Genomic DNA, 17798 nt, shown 5'->3' on the forward strand with positions numbered 1-17798 from the left:
TGAGCTATACACCCACCCCCAAGTATCTTTGCATTTAAATTTGGGTTTTTTGAAGAGAAAAATTAAAAGTACATACAGAGGGAATATAGACAGCCAGTGATTCTGACGAGTTTTGGGGTTTGTTTTTTTACAATTCAGTGACACTTCTCCTTGCTTTAAAATATTTTCTTCTTTTGTCTTTTTCTGCTTTTGAAGCAAGCTCTCAATTACAAAACATCAAACTACTCTTGAAAATGCCAGCCACCGGCACCGGACGGAGAAGCCCACAAGGAAGGACAGAGAGCGGCAGGTGGCAAGAGGTGGGAAGTGATTCAAGCAGTGGTTACAAATGTTCACAGGAAGCTAAAGCTCTCCAGCAGGTTGTGCCCTAACGTTAGCACAGGTTAGGCTGGTCACTACCTCGGCGAGTGGCTTCAGTGTGTTCGGGTTCAGCGTCTACACGCCAATACAACTTCTTCCAGTTATGAGCTCTTGGCTTGCACTGATCACAGGATGGCCAGAGGACACCAGACCAGTTTGTCAGTTTTTCAAAATGCTGTCATAGACCCAAGAGATGTACTGGGAGACTTCAGGAGCTCCACACTTCAGTGACAGCGAGTGACTGGGATTTCCTGGCGGGATACGTAGCTTGGCCAAAATCCAAACGCCATTAGTGAGCTTCAGGGATTGGTACGGCATGTCCTGCCCTTCCAGGTTCCTCTCGGCAATAGTATAAACATTGTTGTTTTGCAACTTGCTGGAAACAGTGTCAGCATTTAAATGACATTCCTTTATCTGAAACTTTGTCCCTGGTGAGGCATAAGAACTGGGTGCCCCTCTGGGGTAGTTTCTTGACATACAAATTAACCTTGGATGTGAACAGACAATTTATAGAAGAAAGAGAATTTGCAGAAACGCACAAGGGAAATTTTTCAAACAGGTGACAAAACACTTTGATTCAAACAGTGGGATACTCTGTTAAATATGAAATTTAGATGATCAAGCTATAAATTTAAATGCAACTGGGAAAAGATTAAATTAGGAAAAAACTTTTCCAGCGGTGGTACTGTAAATTGGTACATACACCCCTTTGGAAAACAACGTGGCCAAATGAAGTAAGTCATAAAAAGGCTTATATCCTTAGACCCTGTAGTATCACACCTGGGAATTGATCCAAAGGAAAAACAACTTTAGAGACGGGAAAAGGCACATTGAGACACTCCCTTTGGTGTTATCTGTCTGAGGAATGCTGCTGATAACAAATATCCGAAGAGACAGGACTATGAGTAAACACTGATATATTCCTTCAAAGCAATGAGTATGAACAAGGGCTGAAAAGTTTTGGGGTACGAAGTGCGTGAATACATTTTTTGTTCTTCTATACAGAACCCAGTAAAACTGTAATCATGGCCTGTGAGCAGTCAATAACTGTTTACAAAATAAACTTTCAGAACAGGTAATGGGTCAGGATTGCTGAACGGCGAGCCAACCGTGATGGAAGTCCTGAAGACAATGAGGGTGCCACTTGGAAGGATTATCTGAGAAGCCAACTGTGCATGGTCGATGTCAGAAGTAAACGTGCAGATGCTCTAAAAATGTCAATGTCCAGGGGAGGGTATAGCTCAAGTGGTAGAATGCGTGCTTAGCATGCATGAGGTCCTGAGTTCAATCCCCATTACCTCCTCTAAAAATCAGTACACCTAATTACCTCCACTGCAAAATAAAAAAAAAAATAATTCAGTAATAAAAATGTCAATGTCCTATGAGTAAGCGCAGAGGGCACAGAATGAGGGTGGGCAGAGCCCAGGAGCAGGACAGCCCAGGAAGGGGGGCAGATGAAGGAATGTGAAATGGGGGGCTGCTGGGAGGTAAAGGTGGGGGTGCAGGAGGCGGCGAGGGAGGGAGGTATCATACCACACAGGGAAGTTGGGTTCAAGAGGATTTGCACCTGCCAGGACAGTGGGAGTGGTCCCAGCTCCACTCTGGTTTCTCTCCATTCACTAGTCTCCTTAATAGCAAACTAAACCAGTTCCTAGTTCTCCTCTGACCAGATTTTTTAGTTTGCCCACCTGACATGCCCTCCCCTCAATCTCTACTCACAGGGAAGATGGTTCAAGGCCAAAATGCTGAACCAGCAATTAGCTCCCCAGTCAAAAGCTATCAGACAAAAAAAAAATCAGACCTTCTTTCATGAGGTCTGCGAGAACCTGCCACTGCCGTTTTGCTACCAGAGGCAGAAACAAGACATAAACTACAATACAGACAGTAGACTGATTATAGAAAAAAAAACAAAAACAAAAACAAAAACAAAAACCTCCACTTCCATAAAACATGGCTGATGTTAGGACAGAGGCAGTGGCAACACCTCACCCCCAAAAAACCCAAACAAAAGAACACAAAAGTCACTCAATAATTCAGCAAATTGGTCTCCCAGAAAACTAGCTTTCTGCATCACTGCATTCAGGCATCACCAACATCTTGCCAACCTGGGGGGCTCCCACTGCAGCCCACCCCATAATGCGGTGCTGCTCCCATGAGCCCTGCTCCCCCGGAGGCTCCCCGAAGGCAGGAACACTTCCCCCTTCTCCTTCCTCCACAGAGCCCAGCCCGGCTCTCTGCACAGTTTGGCCAAATGAATTAAGAGCTATAAAAATGCTCACACCCTTTGACCCTGTATTCAAAGCAGGTAGGCACTAAGCTTTCCTGAACGTGCCTACAAAATACTGGCAAAGAGCCCAGGAGCTGAGGAATCCCTAACGTCCTGTAGGAAGACACTGTTCCTTTAAAAATGTCTTACCAGCAAGTTCTCCAGCTGGAAACTGGCCAGCCACTGCCCTGGACGGGAGGGTGGGCTCTGTGACTGCAGATCACTCACTCCAGATGTGGCTCGGCTAACGTAACTCTGTACCACGTGCTCGGCTGTTACAGCAGGTGAGTGGGTACCTGGGGGACATCTTCACTTCTTCCCTGTGTAACCACCTCCGGATTCTGCAGAAGCTCCCCCTGAACAGGGAGCTGATGAATGTGTGGCTGCTGCTTCCTCTTCAAACCAAGTCAGCCCACCCCTCTGAGGACCACCTACCTGGGCTCCAGAACCTGAATCTGCTGGGGGGGACAGGCGGTGCTAAGGAGCTGGCAGGGTTGAGAATCACTAATCTAGTCAAACCCTCGCACTCTACAGGTAAGAGCACAGGCTTAGAGAGATAAAGCCTGTCCATTCCTGTCCGGGAAGGGTGGGCAGCCTGGGAGGGAGGAGACTCAGGTTTCCATCCCAGCTCACCTACTGATAGCTGTGTGATGCCAGGCAAGTCACACAGCCTCTCTGGGCCTCCCCTGCCCCATCTGTACAACCTAGGGGTGGTCAGATCAAGTGCTCTGTAAACTGAACAGACTACAGAGAGTGAAGTTCACAATGAGCTGAAACAGAACTGGTCCTGTGTCTGGGCCTCCAGGGACCGCATTCAGGCCCTGTCCCCAAACAAGTCTCATTCCTCCCCAGTCCCTCGGTAATGAAGCTGCTGTGTTACACTGTCCACCCACGGGACTTCAAGAGAGGGGAGAGGTGGGCTGAGCAACCACACCCTTCTTCCAGCCTCTCTCATCTCCGAGGCCCCGGAGAACAGGCAGGTGGTGACAGCAGCCAACCCCGCAGGGTGCGCACACCTACTCGCGGAAACATAAACCAGGCAGGAACCGCAGCCGAGCCTCAGGGACCACAGGACGATCCTGAGCCAACCTCGGACAGCCGGCCACCCAGCCCGCTCGTTCTTACTTGTCAGACAGCAATCCACAGAACACACCCATTCCTTTCTACCATCTCTTATTTCAAAGAGGCTAGAACCCAGGAGGGCCAAAACGGCAAGTAAAAAGAACACTGATTTGCCCCATTATTCCTTCATGAAGCTACTTCTTGAGCACCGAATGTGTGCCAAGCCCCGGCTGGGTGCCAAGGTTACACAGCATGCAGTGAACAAAGAGCAGGCAGGGTCTGTTCCTCATAGAGCTTATGTCCATCTGGTGGAGAAGATGGACACTAATTTTTTTTTAATTTGCACAGAAATAAACTCATATCTATGTTAAATGCTACACAGCAGAGGGACACAGGGCTACAGGAGGTTTCAATAAAGGGATCTGTCCTGATCTGGGGGTCCAGGAGGAATGGTGGTAGGGGATGAGCAGGAGTTCACCAGAGCAGCAGTGTTCGGGTGAGGCAGTGATCCAGGCAGAGGGGCTAACTGAGAACCCCTAGGGTGGCAGGGAGCAAGGGTGCAGAGCAGGCCTGGAGGGAATGTGGGCTGCAGCACAAAGGATGGAGGGAGGGGGCTCCAGAGGGGACACCAGGTGGCAGAGGGTCAGATCAGGCAGAGCTTCTTAAGAGTCATGGGACATTACTTTAAAATTTCAGGTAGGTGATAGGAGTGGAGAGGGGTCCAGACATGACGAGATTTGCATTTTGAAGTGGCTGGTATATGAATAACAGGATGGAGGGGGACCAGGTGAACCCAGGGAGACCATTTGGGGGCTACTGCAATGGTCCAAGCACCAGATGATGCGGCTTCAACAAGGCAGGTGGCCATGGAGTGGAGAAACACTGATGCACTCAAGAGAAGTTAAAATCAACACGATGTGAGACAAACCAAATCAATACTTCACCCCTCCCACCAAGAAAACTTACCTCCAGCAAACAGGAAAAGGCAGAGGGCTTCCAGCAACAGGAAAGAGGGCATCTTGACATAACTATAGGGTCAGGACAAGGGAAAAAAAAAAGCAGCAGTAATCAGCTCTGTGAGCTCCCCAAGTCACACCCCTAAACAAGATGGCAACAGCTCAGCCTTTCCTGGGGCACAAATGTGACCCTAGAGGCTGGTCCTCGCCACGATAACCACAGCAGCCTAGAGAAGCCTCAAGTTCCCTCAAAGCCATGGAAGACTCTGCTCCAGTGTTTTTTGGTTTTTGTTTTTTTAACTTTTTTTTTTTCTGGTTTTCCCTGCAAAGCTTTTTGTTGTTGTTGTTATTTTATTTATTCTTTATCGCAGTAAAGTCAGTTTACAGTGCTGTGTTAATTCCAGTGTATGACATAATGATTTATATATATACCTTTTCATATTCTTTTTCATTATAGGCTATTACAAGGTATTGAATATAGTCCCCAGTACTATACAGTAGGACCTTGTTTATCTGTTTTATATATAGTAATTACGATCTGCAAATCCTGAACTCCCAATTTATCCCTCCACCCACTGCCTTCCCCTCTGGTAACCACAAATTTGTTTTCTATATCTGTGAGTCTGTTTCTGTTTTGTAAATAAGCTCATTTGTATCATTTAAAAAAAAAAGATTCTACATATAAGTAATATCATATGGTATTTTTCTCTTTTTTGGCTTACTTCACTCAGTAGGACAATCCCCAGGTCCATCCATTTTGCTGCTGCAAATGGTATTATTTTATTCCTTTTTATGGCTGAGTAATATTCCATTACATAAATATTCCACAACTTCTTTATCTAGTCATCTGTCAATGGACATTTAGGCTGTCTCCATGTCTTGGCTATTGTATATAGTGCTGCTATGAACACTGGGATGCATGTTAATCTTTTCAAAGTAGAGTTCCCTCTGGACATATACGCAGGAATGGGACTGCTGGATCCCATGGTGAGTCTATTTTTAGTCTTTTGAGAAATCTCCATACTGTCTTCCACAACGGCTGCAACAAACTACATTCCCACCGATAATGTAGGAGGGCTCCCTTTTCTCCACACCCTCTCCAGCATTTATCATTTGTGGACTTTTAATGATGGCCATTCCGCCTGGTGTGAGGTGATACCTCATAGTTTTGATTTGCATTTCTCTGACACTTAGCAATATTGAGGATTTCTTCATGTGCCTATTGACCATTTGTATGTCTTCACTGGAGAAATGTTTGTTTAGGTCTTTTGTCCATTTTTTGACTGTGTTGTTAATCCAATGACTTTGATTTTAAAGAACAGCCTAACATCTTCCCCAGACACCCACCCCCAAAACCCCAGCTCCTTCACAGGCTCTGGCAAGGTGTGCCGTGTCCTGACTTAAGAGACCTGAGTCCCAGCTCATCATGGGTCTTGACCAGCCAGGTGACCCTGGGGAAAGACCTTCCTTCTCAGTGGCTCCACTTCTTCACAAGGAGTTAGATTCTGACTGGCTGAATGATTTCAAAGTCTTCATTTTCTGAAACCCAATAAGGTCACCCAGCCTGCACTTTCCAAATTACTGAAAAACAGTCATGCAGCTGAGGAAGAAACAAAAGTATTCTTGTAAAACTTTTTATTGCTTAATAATGCTTGTAGTATGGGTAAAATTCAGTTCCATAGGGTCTGATTACTTATCGATTTTTGAGACAGATATTAAGGATGGCAACCAAGAGCTTTTCATAAGAAATTATAGACCATAACTTTGATTCCATAAGGGCACATGTCTGAAGTTTACTTCTAATTTTATCTGCAAGCCCAGAAACACATTATCATTCCAATAACAAAGATATGATGCACAATTCAGACAGACTTATATTTTGGTGAATGTACATGCAGTATAAAAACTGAAAGGGATCAGAGAGATGAAATTTAGACTTTTTCCCCCCAGCATAACTTGGCAGGAAAAAAATCTAAAAATGTCTTAATAGGTTCTAGAAATTCTTTCGTCTTTTGGGATCCAATACATTCAAGATCTCATCCTACAGTTTTTCTGCATTAAACCTGTCTTTTAAGAAATGACTTAGAAGAACAAGGAAACACACATTTCTTTCTGCTAAACAGATAACACTGATGCTCAATCAGGAGATAGTTCTGAAGAGGAAATCCTGAGCAGAGATATGGAGAGGGAAATACTACAGGATTCCAGGGGACGTACAAATGAGCTTATTTACATCCCTCTAGAGATGAGGGATGAGAGAGGAGGTCAGTCCCTGCAGGTGGTATATAATAAGCATGCAGCACGCAGCGGGGAAACTCACTCCAACCTGATGCGCTGAGAAAGTCCCTTTAACATCGTAGATAAAGGCCACCCTCCTGCACCTAAGAATAGAGATAGCAAGGCAGAAGCCCCGAGTTTTCATTTACAGATCTGGTCCTTCAGACCCATCCGACTCCCCACCCCCGCCAACCTCCACTGGGGAGGCCAGTTCTCCAAAACATTCAGCAGGAGTCTCCTAGTCCTCTTCAGCCACTCACCTAAGTGCCTTTAACTTAACCTTCACTCAGATGAACTGTCTTACATGTCTGATGCAATTCCACTACCTTTGCCTGGACAATGAAAACACACCTCCCAGCTGCAGAAACCAAACAGAACGCGACTCTGAATTCACAGAATTTGCTGAACCGGGCTGAGAGCAATGGCTACCTTGAAACTCAAAGTCAAAACAGGAAATACAGATTCTTCTGATTTGCAGAAAAGTTAAAAATGACCCAGCTTGTGTTCATCAAGGTGCTATGGCCAGACCTCACTCCGAAATGCAGGAAACAGGAACAACCAGTGGTATGAGTGTGCTTTTGTGGACAATGCCCATCCCCTGGGTCTGTGCTCCGAGCCTCAGGAGGCGCGCTATGGTGTGAAAGTCAAGAGGAGACTCAGGGAGTGAGCCGTGTACACCTCAGAGATGGCAGGAAGGGGTCACTGAGGCTCACAAGGGGAGGAGTCCTAGGTGATAACAAGGCTGAAATCTCCGGCTCCTAATCCAGCACACTTTCCTCTAACCATGCTACTCATGGAGCCGAGGTCAGCTCAGGGCCCTCGAGCCACCCCCTGAACTCCATCTACACTGAGCTGGCACACGGTGACTCCGCGACAGGTAGGAGCCACCCCTGCCCCATGGTGGCAGACAGCCTGCACCCTGGATCCAGGGACCCCCTTCTCATCTCATGCCATGTGATCCTGAGAGGGGTCGTGGCTCCTCCCCCTGCAAAATGAGGAGGTTGGATCAGTTGCTGCCAAGGTGTCTTCTGGTTTTAAAAGAATCCCGTCTAGCTCTCCCCTCCATCATGGACCCGCAATGGGCAGACCTTACCCTACTGTTTATTCAGCTTGTTGGTTTTCAAAACATTTCTGAAGCAAACTAAATCCAATGTCCCAACCAGCTGAGAGTCTCTGGGCTTCAAATAACTCAGTGGATTCACATCCTCACCAAATCTAAGTGAAAATCGAAGACTCGATCTTGCAAGAGGAAGGCAGGCAAGAGTTTCCTAGACATAATCAAAGGGAGAAAGAGGGACTCAGAGAGGACACTGGCTGGTGGAGGGGCTACCACTGAGCCTTTCAAGACATCAAGACAGACTTTCCTCTTCCCCAAGGACGTGTTTTCTTTCCTTACTCCACACAAGAGCCGCGGGACAAGTCCCCACCTGCCGCCTGGGAGCCAGGCAGGGGCGAGGCCTGGGGACGAGGGCCAGGGCAGGGCAAAGGCAGAGCGCTCCTCAGTGCTGTCTAGCCCTGCAGTTCAGGATGAATTGCTGGGATCACAGCTTCTAACCTTGGGCACAGGCAGGACTCTGAGGCTCAGGACTCTGTTAATTTTTCACAAAGCCAGGACAAGGTAAAAAAGGGAGGGAGGGAGGGTGCCTGCCGCAGAGCAAGACACTCAGTGAATGCAGGCCCCTCTCTCTGCCAGGTGACAAACCTAAGCAGACCCATTTTGCCCTGTCACATGTCTCTGCTCGCCCAGATGAATGTTTTTCCAGAGCCTCCTAAGTTTCTGCTCATTAAAATGAAGTTTATGTTGGCAATGTGCAAATCCATGTAAGAAATCAGATGCCCCCTCGTAAGTGCCTGGGTCGTCCGGTGCTGACTAGGACCTCAGCAGCTCCCTGTCTCCTCCAACACAATCCCCACTGTCACACAGCCCACACTGAAACTGTCTGCTGAGTCACCTGTCCTGCCTGCCAGGTGGCAAATGCCCCAGGGACCAGAGACTGCATCTCAGTCTTTGCTGGAGCCCCAGCAAGCTGCTCGGGCCTGGCACAAAGCAAGTGAGACGGGTGCTTGCTGGGCAAACTGAGCATCATCTCACCTCCAGCAGCGGGGCTGGAGGGAAGATACAACGTCCTGATGAATCTTTGTGCTTGCCGCACTCATCAAGTTCTTTTTTACACCAAAATAAATGAAACTAATGTGATTTTGACGCTGGTGAAGGGTTAGTTAGTAGATAGTTACTATCTATCCCTACCCAGTCAGCTCAAATATTCAGTGTGCTCCCCCGCTTCACATGGCAAAACTTTCCTGCAAGACCGATTCAACATTCTAAATACAACTCTACATCTGAAAACTCTCTAAAAGGATGAATTCCACAGTAAAAACCGAGAGCTGCTACCATCTAGCAAGCATTTACTCACTAAAGTGCCCAGTACTGGGCTCTGTACTTACGGGGCTTCTCTCTCCTAATCTGCACAGCCTGCCTGTGAGAGTGTATTGCCCCCATTTTACAGACGAGAAAACTAAGACACGGAGAAGTGATGAGTTTTTGCCCCAGGTTAGACAGCTAAGAAGTGGATCAGACTCCCTTTTGGCCTCCCAGCGATGTGTTCAATCGTCACTTTCTTGACTCTGAGGAGTCAGGATAGAGGAACAAAGGGATAATTAAAAATCTGCCACCCTGAATCCCACCCCTTGGCCGTCTTCCATCTGCTAATACCTGCCAGCAACTCCCACGCTCCAGCACCTAATGAGAAGATTTCCAGAACCCTCTGCATTCTTGTACAAGGCAGTCGGGAGTGGTCCGCAACCCAGAGGCAGAAACAGATCCTTCATCCCCAGGTACACCCTGTCAAGCCTCTTCCATTACCAAATGCCTAGCTCATCACATTTGTTCCTTTCTGTTCCATTACTCAAACTAATCCCACACATTATTCCTGGCCTCTCTGGTTCTTACACATGGCCCGAAATGCTCCCCATCCCCCACCCCCTTATTTGACTGTTATCTTCAAATCCTGGTTCCACGCAGCACCTGGGATAGCAGATGAGTGAAGTTTGCTGCAGGGCACAGCAAAAAATCACACTCTGCGCTGCCCAGGGATTACATTTCCCATGAGACAGGAAGAAAGGCAGGCCAAATGAGACTACTTTTGAAAAACAAGGGCAAAAGGAATGACAGCTGAAGGCAGTTTTGCAGTACAATGCCCACCTCCTCCTCTATAACTGGAAACAAAATGAAAGCAGGGTGAAAAAGGAAACCACTGCCACCTCCTTACAAAATGCAATTCCAGCCCCGAATATTAGATTAGTCCTTGGCAGCCTCCTCTCAATCCGTGGGATAGAAATCTGAACCCTTTACAAGAACAGTCAACACCTGAACAGGAAGACCTTAAAATCAGAGGTGAAAGTCCCCAGCCAGGAAGCCCTTGGTCTTTTGCTGTAACAAGTATCTTCCTTGTCTATTTGGCAAAATACTTGGCTCTCACCCTGACAGTCAAGGGAAGTGGACATGTTTCTAGTTTGATAAGGCAAGAAGAGCATTTTAAAAGTTGCTCTGGGCAATTATGCTCCCTTTAAGAGAATCACAAATTTTCAGAACCCAAGAGTCTGGTAACCAGAAATCAGCACCAAGGGACCAACAATTTGCCCTTTGACTCCCTGGATGGTTGGGGAGAAAGCTGGGCAGATGGACATAAATCACAGGCTCCCCACACTCACTGTACTGGCTAAGAGGCATTTTTAGCCAGAAAAGATTTTGATGTTTGTTTTGCTGGTATTTGAAAACCCTTTATTGAAGCTGTACAGGACCCAAGTTCACTGCCAGGGGACTCTGGAAAGCACACACACAGGACTGGAAGTCCAGAAAAAAGAGTTCCAGACTAGCTCTGCTTCTAACCAGGTGACTCTGAAAGCAACAACTTCCCCCACCCCCTCCTCACTTCAATCAATCTGTCAAATGGGGTGACTCTTGTTTTACAAAGTGTTGTAAAGACCCAGTGAAACAAAGCCCCCCCCCGAAAATAAAAGACTTTCTAAATGTATAATAATTTCTAAATGTAAAAGATTATCATTGTGTTAAATAACTTAACTATATTTATACCCTATAGAGTCAACATGATCATTTCCACTTTTATACATGTGGAAAGAGTCTTGGAGAAGCTGGGGCCCACTGGTCGAAGAGCTGGCAGATCGCAAGTTTAGAGTCAGGGCCAGGTCTTCTCGCAGGCAGCCCGGAGGAGACAAGCAGCGTGCAGTAGACAGCTGGACAGCAGAGCACCAGTCTGACATCCGGAGACCTGAGCATGAACCTCTCAGGTAAACTCCTTAACTTAAGTCACTCAATTTCCTCCTTTCAAAAATGGCGGTGACATTACCCGTCCCAATGACCTGGAAAAGTTGTTGCCAGGATCACATGAGACTTACTGAGCCAAAGTCCCCTGGGCAAGGGCAAAGTGGCCTCAGTGGAGATCAGGGAAATCCAGTTAAGAGAAGGGACGCAGGATCAGGAAAGGAAGGGAGGGGAGGAGGACTGTAACCATACTCAGGGAAGCCCAGCAGGTAGCTGTGTAGGTGGAAGAGTAGGCGGACTGGAGCTGTTTGGAAGATGAAGGGGTGAATCAAAGGAAGGGACTTCACGTGTGCTCAGCTGTCCCAGTTTGCAGGCCTGGGGAGGCGCTGAAGCAGGGTGTTGCACAGGGTAGCCCGTCCCTTGTACAGAGTCCCCAAGAGACTTCTGATAGCCTTGAAGATGTTGGGAGGGGTGTGTCTTATTTAAAAAAAAAAAATCCTTGTGGGATAAAATTTACAATCAGCCATTCTGTGACAGTGTTCCAACTAAAAGTTTTCTTTCTTTCTTTCTTTTTCTTTTTTTTACTGATCTGCTAAGTACCTGTGTGAGGACCCCTACTCTAAATGCCTCATAGTGTGGCTGACCCTTCCACTGGTATAATTATATGAAATCTAACTTAGTCAATAAAAACTATTAAGCACCTGCCCTGTGCCCGGCATCCTCCCAGGTGTCAGAGATGCAGTGAAAATACTGCATAAGATGCACACCTGGTGGGCACACTCTTAAAAAGCTTTTGCAGTTTCACCAGCAGCTTATAATCAACGTCATCACTTGCCAATTAACGGCCATGCTGTTAAGGAAGCTCATTAAAAACCCAGGAGTCAGGGTTCCCGGCAGGCTCTCCTGTTCTCCCTCCAGCAGTTTTCTACCCTCTCTGGCTCTCAGTTTCCTCATCTGTTAAAACATGAGCAGCTGACTCCAATTCATTCCAGGAATCCGAGCCTTTTTAGGGGGAGGGAAAATGGGGAAGCTCTGGATGATAGACCAAAAACCAGATTTAAAGAAAATTTAAAATCAGGCTTAAAGTTCTTGATGGGTGTTCAGTCAGATAGGTATGATGTAGAAAGGAAGGAATCCCCCTGGCCCTCAGGATGTGCCTGGAGACCTAGTCTGGGAAATTCTTACACATTAAGAGATGACTCTGAGCTGGGTTTCTACAAAAGAAGAGCAAGGGCCAGTTCCCACACAAAGAACAGCCTACTGGAGTTCTGTACCCCATCAGCCATAGGAAAAGAATGGCTGCAGGCTACTGAAAGCCAGCAGCATTTATAAATTAACTCCCAAGACCTTTGCCAACTGCAGAGATCTCTCGAGTTTTCTGCTTCCTTCTCTTCTCCAGATTCTTTTCTCAATAAATAAACATTTCTTAATATAATCTCACAGTGGAAGCAAAAGCAGACCTCGAATTTTTAGACTTCAATTTATAAAACACTTAGAAGTTCTAGGGGGGTTGTTTTTAAAGGACCACATCATTTGAAAATTGTACAGGTTGATTATTCAGTCCAAGACACCAAACACAATGCATGGTGTCCCCGTGGAAAGACCCCTCTCAGTTCGACAGCCACTGATTCCACAATGAGAGGACAGCAAGGTGCCCTCCTCCCTTCCCTTCTGCCTGGGTGGCCACCCTGGCAAGTTTCTAAAGTGCAATTCTGAGCCTCTTCCCTTTCTCATCCCAAGAGCCAGGCTCCGAGCTGGAGAAGTGCAGGAAGCAGGGCCGGGCTAGCTGGCCAGTGGCGGGGGGGGGGGGGGGGTCCCAACAGGTGAAATCACCATGGAGGATACATCCCTTGGCCTTCCCATAGACCAAGGGCAAGTTTCTCAGGGCAGCGGGCCCTTCTCAGACTCTGCACGCAGAGACCTGGATGAGGGCACTCGGCTGCTTGGGAAAACGGCACGGAAGTGACTTTAACACCTGCATAGGCGGTGTAAAATGGGAGGAGGGAGGCTTGGGCATGTCCCCAAAGCCTTTATTCAAAAGGCGAGCCAGGTTAGGGGCTCCAAGACCGTGCTGAGCAGGGCCGCTGTAATATGTGGTTCCCTCCTCCACCCACAGACACCGAGCCCCTGTCCCCTTACCTGCGGTCCGCGCCCCGCGACTCTGCGCTCTGGTGCCGGGGACCCATGGGAGGGGCTGCTCCCCGGCTCCCTAGGCGCCCCCGCCGGCTCGCCCGGGGCGGACCGCGGGGATCCCGGAGAGCGCGCGCGCTAGGTGCGCCCTGCCTCGGAACGCCAACTTCCCCGCGCTCAGGTGGAGCGCAGACAAAGCGGAACCCACCCCGCCGCGCCGACGCCGCGTCCACGCGGGGCCGCACGGTCTCGGCACGCCGGGCCGGCACGCCTGGGGGCGGGGCTCTCCGCCCCCGCCAGCGCGAGGAGGGAAGCGGCGCCCCCCTCAGGCCGAGAGCCGGGACGCCGCGCGCAGACCCCTCGGGGCTGGGCTCACCCGGACCCGCGCGGCGAAGAGCGCGCCGCAGGACCCGGCTCGGGCCAGGGGGCGCTGCGAGCCCGGGGAAGGGGCGGCCGGGGCGGGAGCCACGTGGGACACCTGTGTTCCTCCTCGAGGGGAGGCGGAGAGCGCGGCGCGGCCGACCCTCTTGGGGTCGCTTTCCCAAGGAGGGCGCATCGCGCTTTTGGAAACCCGGCTCGCAGCGCCTCTTTCTTTTTTAAACAATGAGCTGGCCAAGGTCGGCAAATAAAACAAAGGTGCTTACTTCTGCTCTGGTCTCCCAGCCTCCGAGCGGTGCAGCAAGGAACACTAAGCCATTCTGCTCTAGACTCCGCACGGATTTATTGCTGCGACCCGTGCGAAAATGTTGACTTTGGCATCGTTTCTATTTGTCATGGCAATTGCCGTTTGTTTACCTGTCTGTCCTGTTATTGCAGTTGGGCGGTAATAAGCGGGCCTATTTGGCCAGCATCCTCGTTTAAGTTTGGAAGGTGCTCTGATTTTTTTAAACCAAACACCGCAGAGCAAAGTAGCACAATGTCTTTTGCATAGTAAGCACTCAGTAAACGTTGGCTACTATTGCATCATCTGTAGTTCCCAAATGCCATCAAAAGTGTCATTACATGATGTGGGATCGTTACAAAAAAAAAAAAAAAAAATACCAAGAAGCAAACCACACCTACACAACTACCCAGAGATAATCGCTGTTGACACTATGCTGTTAGTTCTTCCAGCGTCATCCTCCACATGAAAAAAATTTTAGTTCATTCCATGCAGTGTCATAATCAGCTTTTCTATTTCCCTTCTTGAACATCTTTCTGTGCTTTTAGCTACACTTACTGTTCTAGTGTGCTTAATCTATTCACCTATCCGCTCTTTTGTAATTGAAAAAGTTTACTACAAGATATTGAATATAGTTCCCTGCTATACAGAGGAACTTGTTTATCTATTTAACATATAGTAAATATTTGCAAATCTGGAACTCCCAGTTTATCCCTTTCTACCCCCTTTCCCCTGTAAGTTAGATATTTGTGCTTTTGTCCAATTAATCCCTTGCAAGAAAGAGCTGTAGGGCGCGCGTGTGTGTGTGTAATTAAGGCTTTTGCTGTGTATTATCAAACTGCCCCAGGAAGACTGACCTGTTTCCTCTTTTCCATGTCCCTTTCCCATTATTCTTGTATTCTTGTAAATATCTATCTGATAGACTAGTAATAATTTTGTTTTTACACCTTTCCTTTTCAAAAAATCCTAAAAACATCACATTTCCCTTGGTGGTTCTCAATTGGTTTCCAACCTTCCCCATATGGACAGCTTCCAACAAAAGTGGCCCCGGCTAATGTAAAGTTGCAAACTTCACCAAAGAGAAAAAGAGGCTTCAATTTTTCACCTCATTCGTTCCTCCCAATAACATTTACTGAGCACCCAAATGTAAAAACACAGCTGCACCCGAGCAGCAGACGTTAACTCATGAGCACCTGTGCAGGGGAACTTGACTGCAGGTCTAAATGCTCTGTGGGGAGAGAGGGGGAGGGTCTCTGCCTCTAGACGGACATTGTCCCAGGCAGGTGATGCAATACAATGCAAGCCACAGGTGATTTTAAAGAGTCTAGTAGCCACATTAACTTGAAAAGGAACAGGTGAACTTAATTTAATTACCCAGTAGCTCCCAAATATTATCTCAACATGTAATCAATATAAGAGCTATTTTAAGCTAAGTCTTTGGAATTCTGTTGCACTTCACATTTTCAGCACAGCTCCATTTGGACTAGCCACATTTTAAGTGTTCAGTAGCCACAAGTCGGGGTGGCCTGTGCCACTCTAGACAGAGCAGGGGTTTGAGAAGAGCAGACCAAGCCCTGGTGAAAGTGGGCATTTCACAGCTGACAGCCCTCTCCCCTACCTGTTCAGATTGGTTGGTAACATTTACCGGCACGCCTTTGCCTAAGCAGGTTTACCTTAGAGAAGCCCCATTTAAATGCTGGATGTTCCTGACAGTTTTAAATCTTTAGTTGGGGGTGTTTCACATTTTCATTCCATGATTGAGAAGTAAAAAGGCTGAAACTATACAATACTGGTGGAGACATCAGTTTCTTTGAACTTCTTCACGTCAAAGTTTAGTCAGTGTGTCTTTCTATCAGGTATGGGCGTGGGGAGGCGGAAAATCAGGCGGCCCAGGTCCTGGAGGGTGCTGCGTGAGGCAGAGACGAACAGTAGAGGCTTTTAATACAGAGAGGCTGGACAACTGCTTTTGTCACCCTGGCAACGCCTCCTTTGCAAAGACCTGTGGAAATTTAAAAAATAGTTACCACGAAGGACCTTCATCCCAAAGGGCTTGTGAGCCTCTTGCTTCCAAGGACTTGCCTTATTCATCTTTGTGGCTCCGATGCTTGGTAACTCTCCATAGTAAGTGACCTTTAAAAACGTGAATTAACTTGTGAGTTACCCTGTACAGCATGTCTCAGTGGTAAACACACAAGGCACAAAGACAACTTTGAATTCCATGCAGAGAGAAATGGAGACTTCAGCGCTCAGCAGTGTGCAGTGGGAGACGCCCAGGGCAGTGGAGCGAGCACTGCTTTGGAGGTGAAGTTTTGGGTTCCCATTCCAGCTCTCCTCCCTACTGGCTTTCTGCCAGAGAAAATATGCTTAATTTTTGATTGAATGTTCAATTCCCTGGCCTATAAAATTAGAAGTTGATGGGTAGACTGTTTCCCTAATCTATGGGAGCCCAATTCAAATTCTTTGCATCCAGTCCCCCAAATGATAATGCAAGGTGCTCACATTAAAAACAAAACAAAACAAAACAAAAAAACCCAAAGGAGGATGCATAATAGAGCCACAAAAGTTATGGATTTCCCAGAACCCACAGAGCAGCCAGAACCCTCTTGTTGAGAAGTGAAAGAACAGGAAACAAAGCATATTAAATGGCAAAGAAACCATCCCAGAGCAAACAAAGGGCCTGATTCTGAAGTGCCCCACAGGCAGCAAATTAAGCCAGAGCAAAAACTGGAGCTAAGGGTAGTGTGAGAAAACAAAGGTGTGGCAGAGGGACATGAGGAACAGAAATACTGCCATCTTGAAGCCAAAGACCCTTAGGTTTGGGGCAGGGAGCAATTGGTCTAAGGGTTAAAGCGTCTCAACTCTGTAAAAAGAATTATGCACAGGGTTTTACTGGATTTACTTTTGGAAAATGTGATGCTTTCTGGCTGCATCAAGTAAACATGGTATAGACGTCTACAAAGGCAAAGGGCTAAGTAACATTTAGTCATTCAACCAGCATCCCAAACTGCATAAGCACTCTACTTCAAAACTGTCAATATTCCCAAACTGTGTATCTTTAGTTTTCACATGCACGGACAGGCCTTAACAGAAGTACTCACTGAATGCATTTTGAGAGGAATCTGGGTGCACCCCTGGAGGTGGCAGAGTAGGCTCTGCCTGCCTCTTATCAACCTCATGGTCCATCTCACTTCCTGGAAGGCTTGTTTTACAGGAGGTGAGCACGTGCTCATCAAAAGGGTATCAGGACAAGGTTTTAAAAACAGCACCATCTCAGGGTCTCAAGGTAAAATGGACCTTGGAAAATGGTAAAATGGACCTCAAGGAAAGCACAGGAAAATGGCATGAGATTGGGCATGAAACCAACGTTATCTGAAAGCTACTGACAAGATTCAAGAACTTTCTGAGGGAGGTCAGACTGCAGTGCCTGAACAGTAATCTGAACGATGTTCAGGCACAGAAAAGGTGTCAGCGGTTCCTGGGGGAGCCCTCTGCAACTCTCGCCCCGTGCATACGGACAGAAGTCTTACTGCATCTGAACCTCCCTTTAATTCCGGCGGGAAAAACCATCCTACAACTCTTAACTGCATGTGTGGAAACGCCAGCTGCCCTCCAACTCCTTTTATCTGGAGAAACAAACAAATGGCACCTTTGAGAACCTTCTGTTGGGTGCAGATCTGGCTACAGAACACCCGCACTAGTGAGTAGCCCAGGGTCACTCAGGCTCATCCCAGAAGAGCTGTCTGCCAGATCCAGGCAGCAGTCGTGCTGGTGATGGTTGGTCACATTAATGGTTTATTACTTTGG

General features: G+C 47.5%; 1 protein-coding gene across 3 annotated transcripts in view; it reads right to left on the reverse strand.

Moving 5' to 3' along the window:
• Positions 1-13681, reverse strand: part of VWA2 (von Willebrand factor A domain containing 2) — a 46583-nt gene extending 32902 nt beyond the window's left edge. Inside the window, exons 1-2 of one of the 3 annotated variants that reach the window (XR_004323780.1) lie at positions 13343-13681; positions 4655-4716 (exon numbers count right to left, since the gene is read on the reverse strand). Coding sequence is in view for 2 of the 3 variants with exons in the window: in XM_032490843.1 (XP_032346734.1) it covers positions 4655-4716; positions 13343-13389 (109 nt within the window). In the remaining variant the exon portion in view is untranslated. The remainder of the gene's footprint in view (positions 1-4654; positions 4717-13342) is intronic. The other 2 variants (XM_032490843.1, XM_032490842.1) reach the window with 2 other exon arrangements.
• Positions 13682-17798: the final 4117 nt, after the last annotated feature.

Source organism: Camelus ferus, chromosome 11 (assembly GCF_009834535.1).
Source record: "Camelus ferus isolate YT-003-E chromosome 11, BCGSAC_Cfer_1.0, whole genome shotgun sequence".
NCBI classification, from domain to species: domain Eukaryota; kingdom Metazoa; phylum Chordata; class Mammalia; order Artiodactyla; family Camelidae; genus Camelus; species Camelus ferus.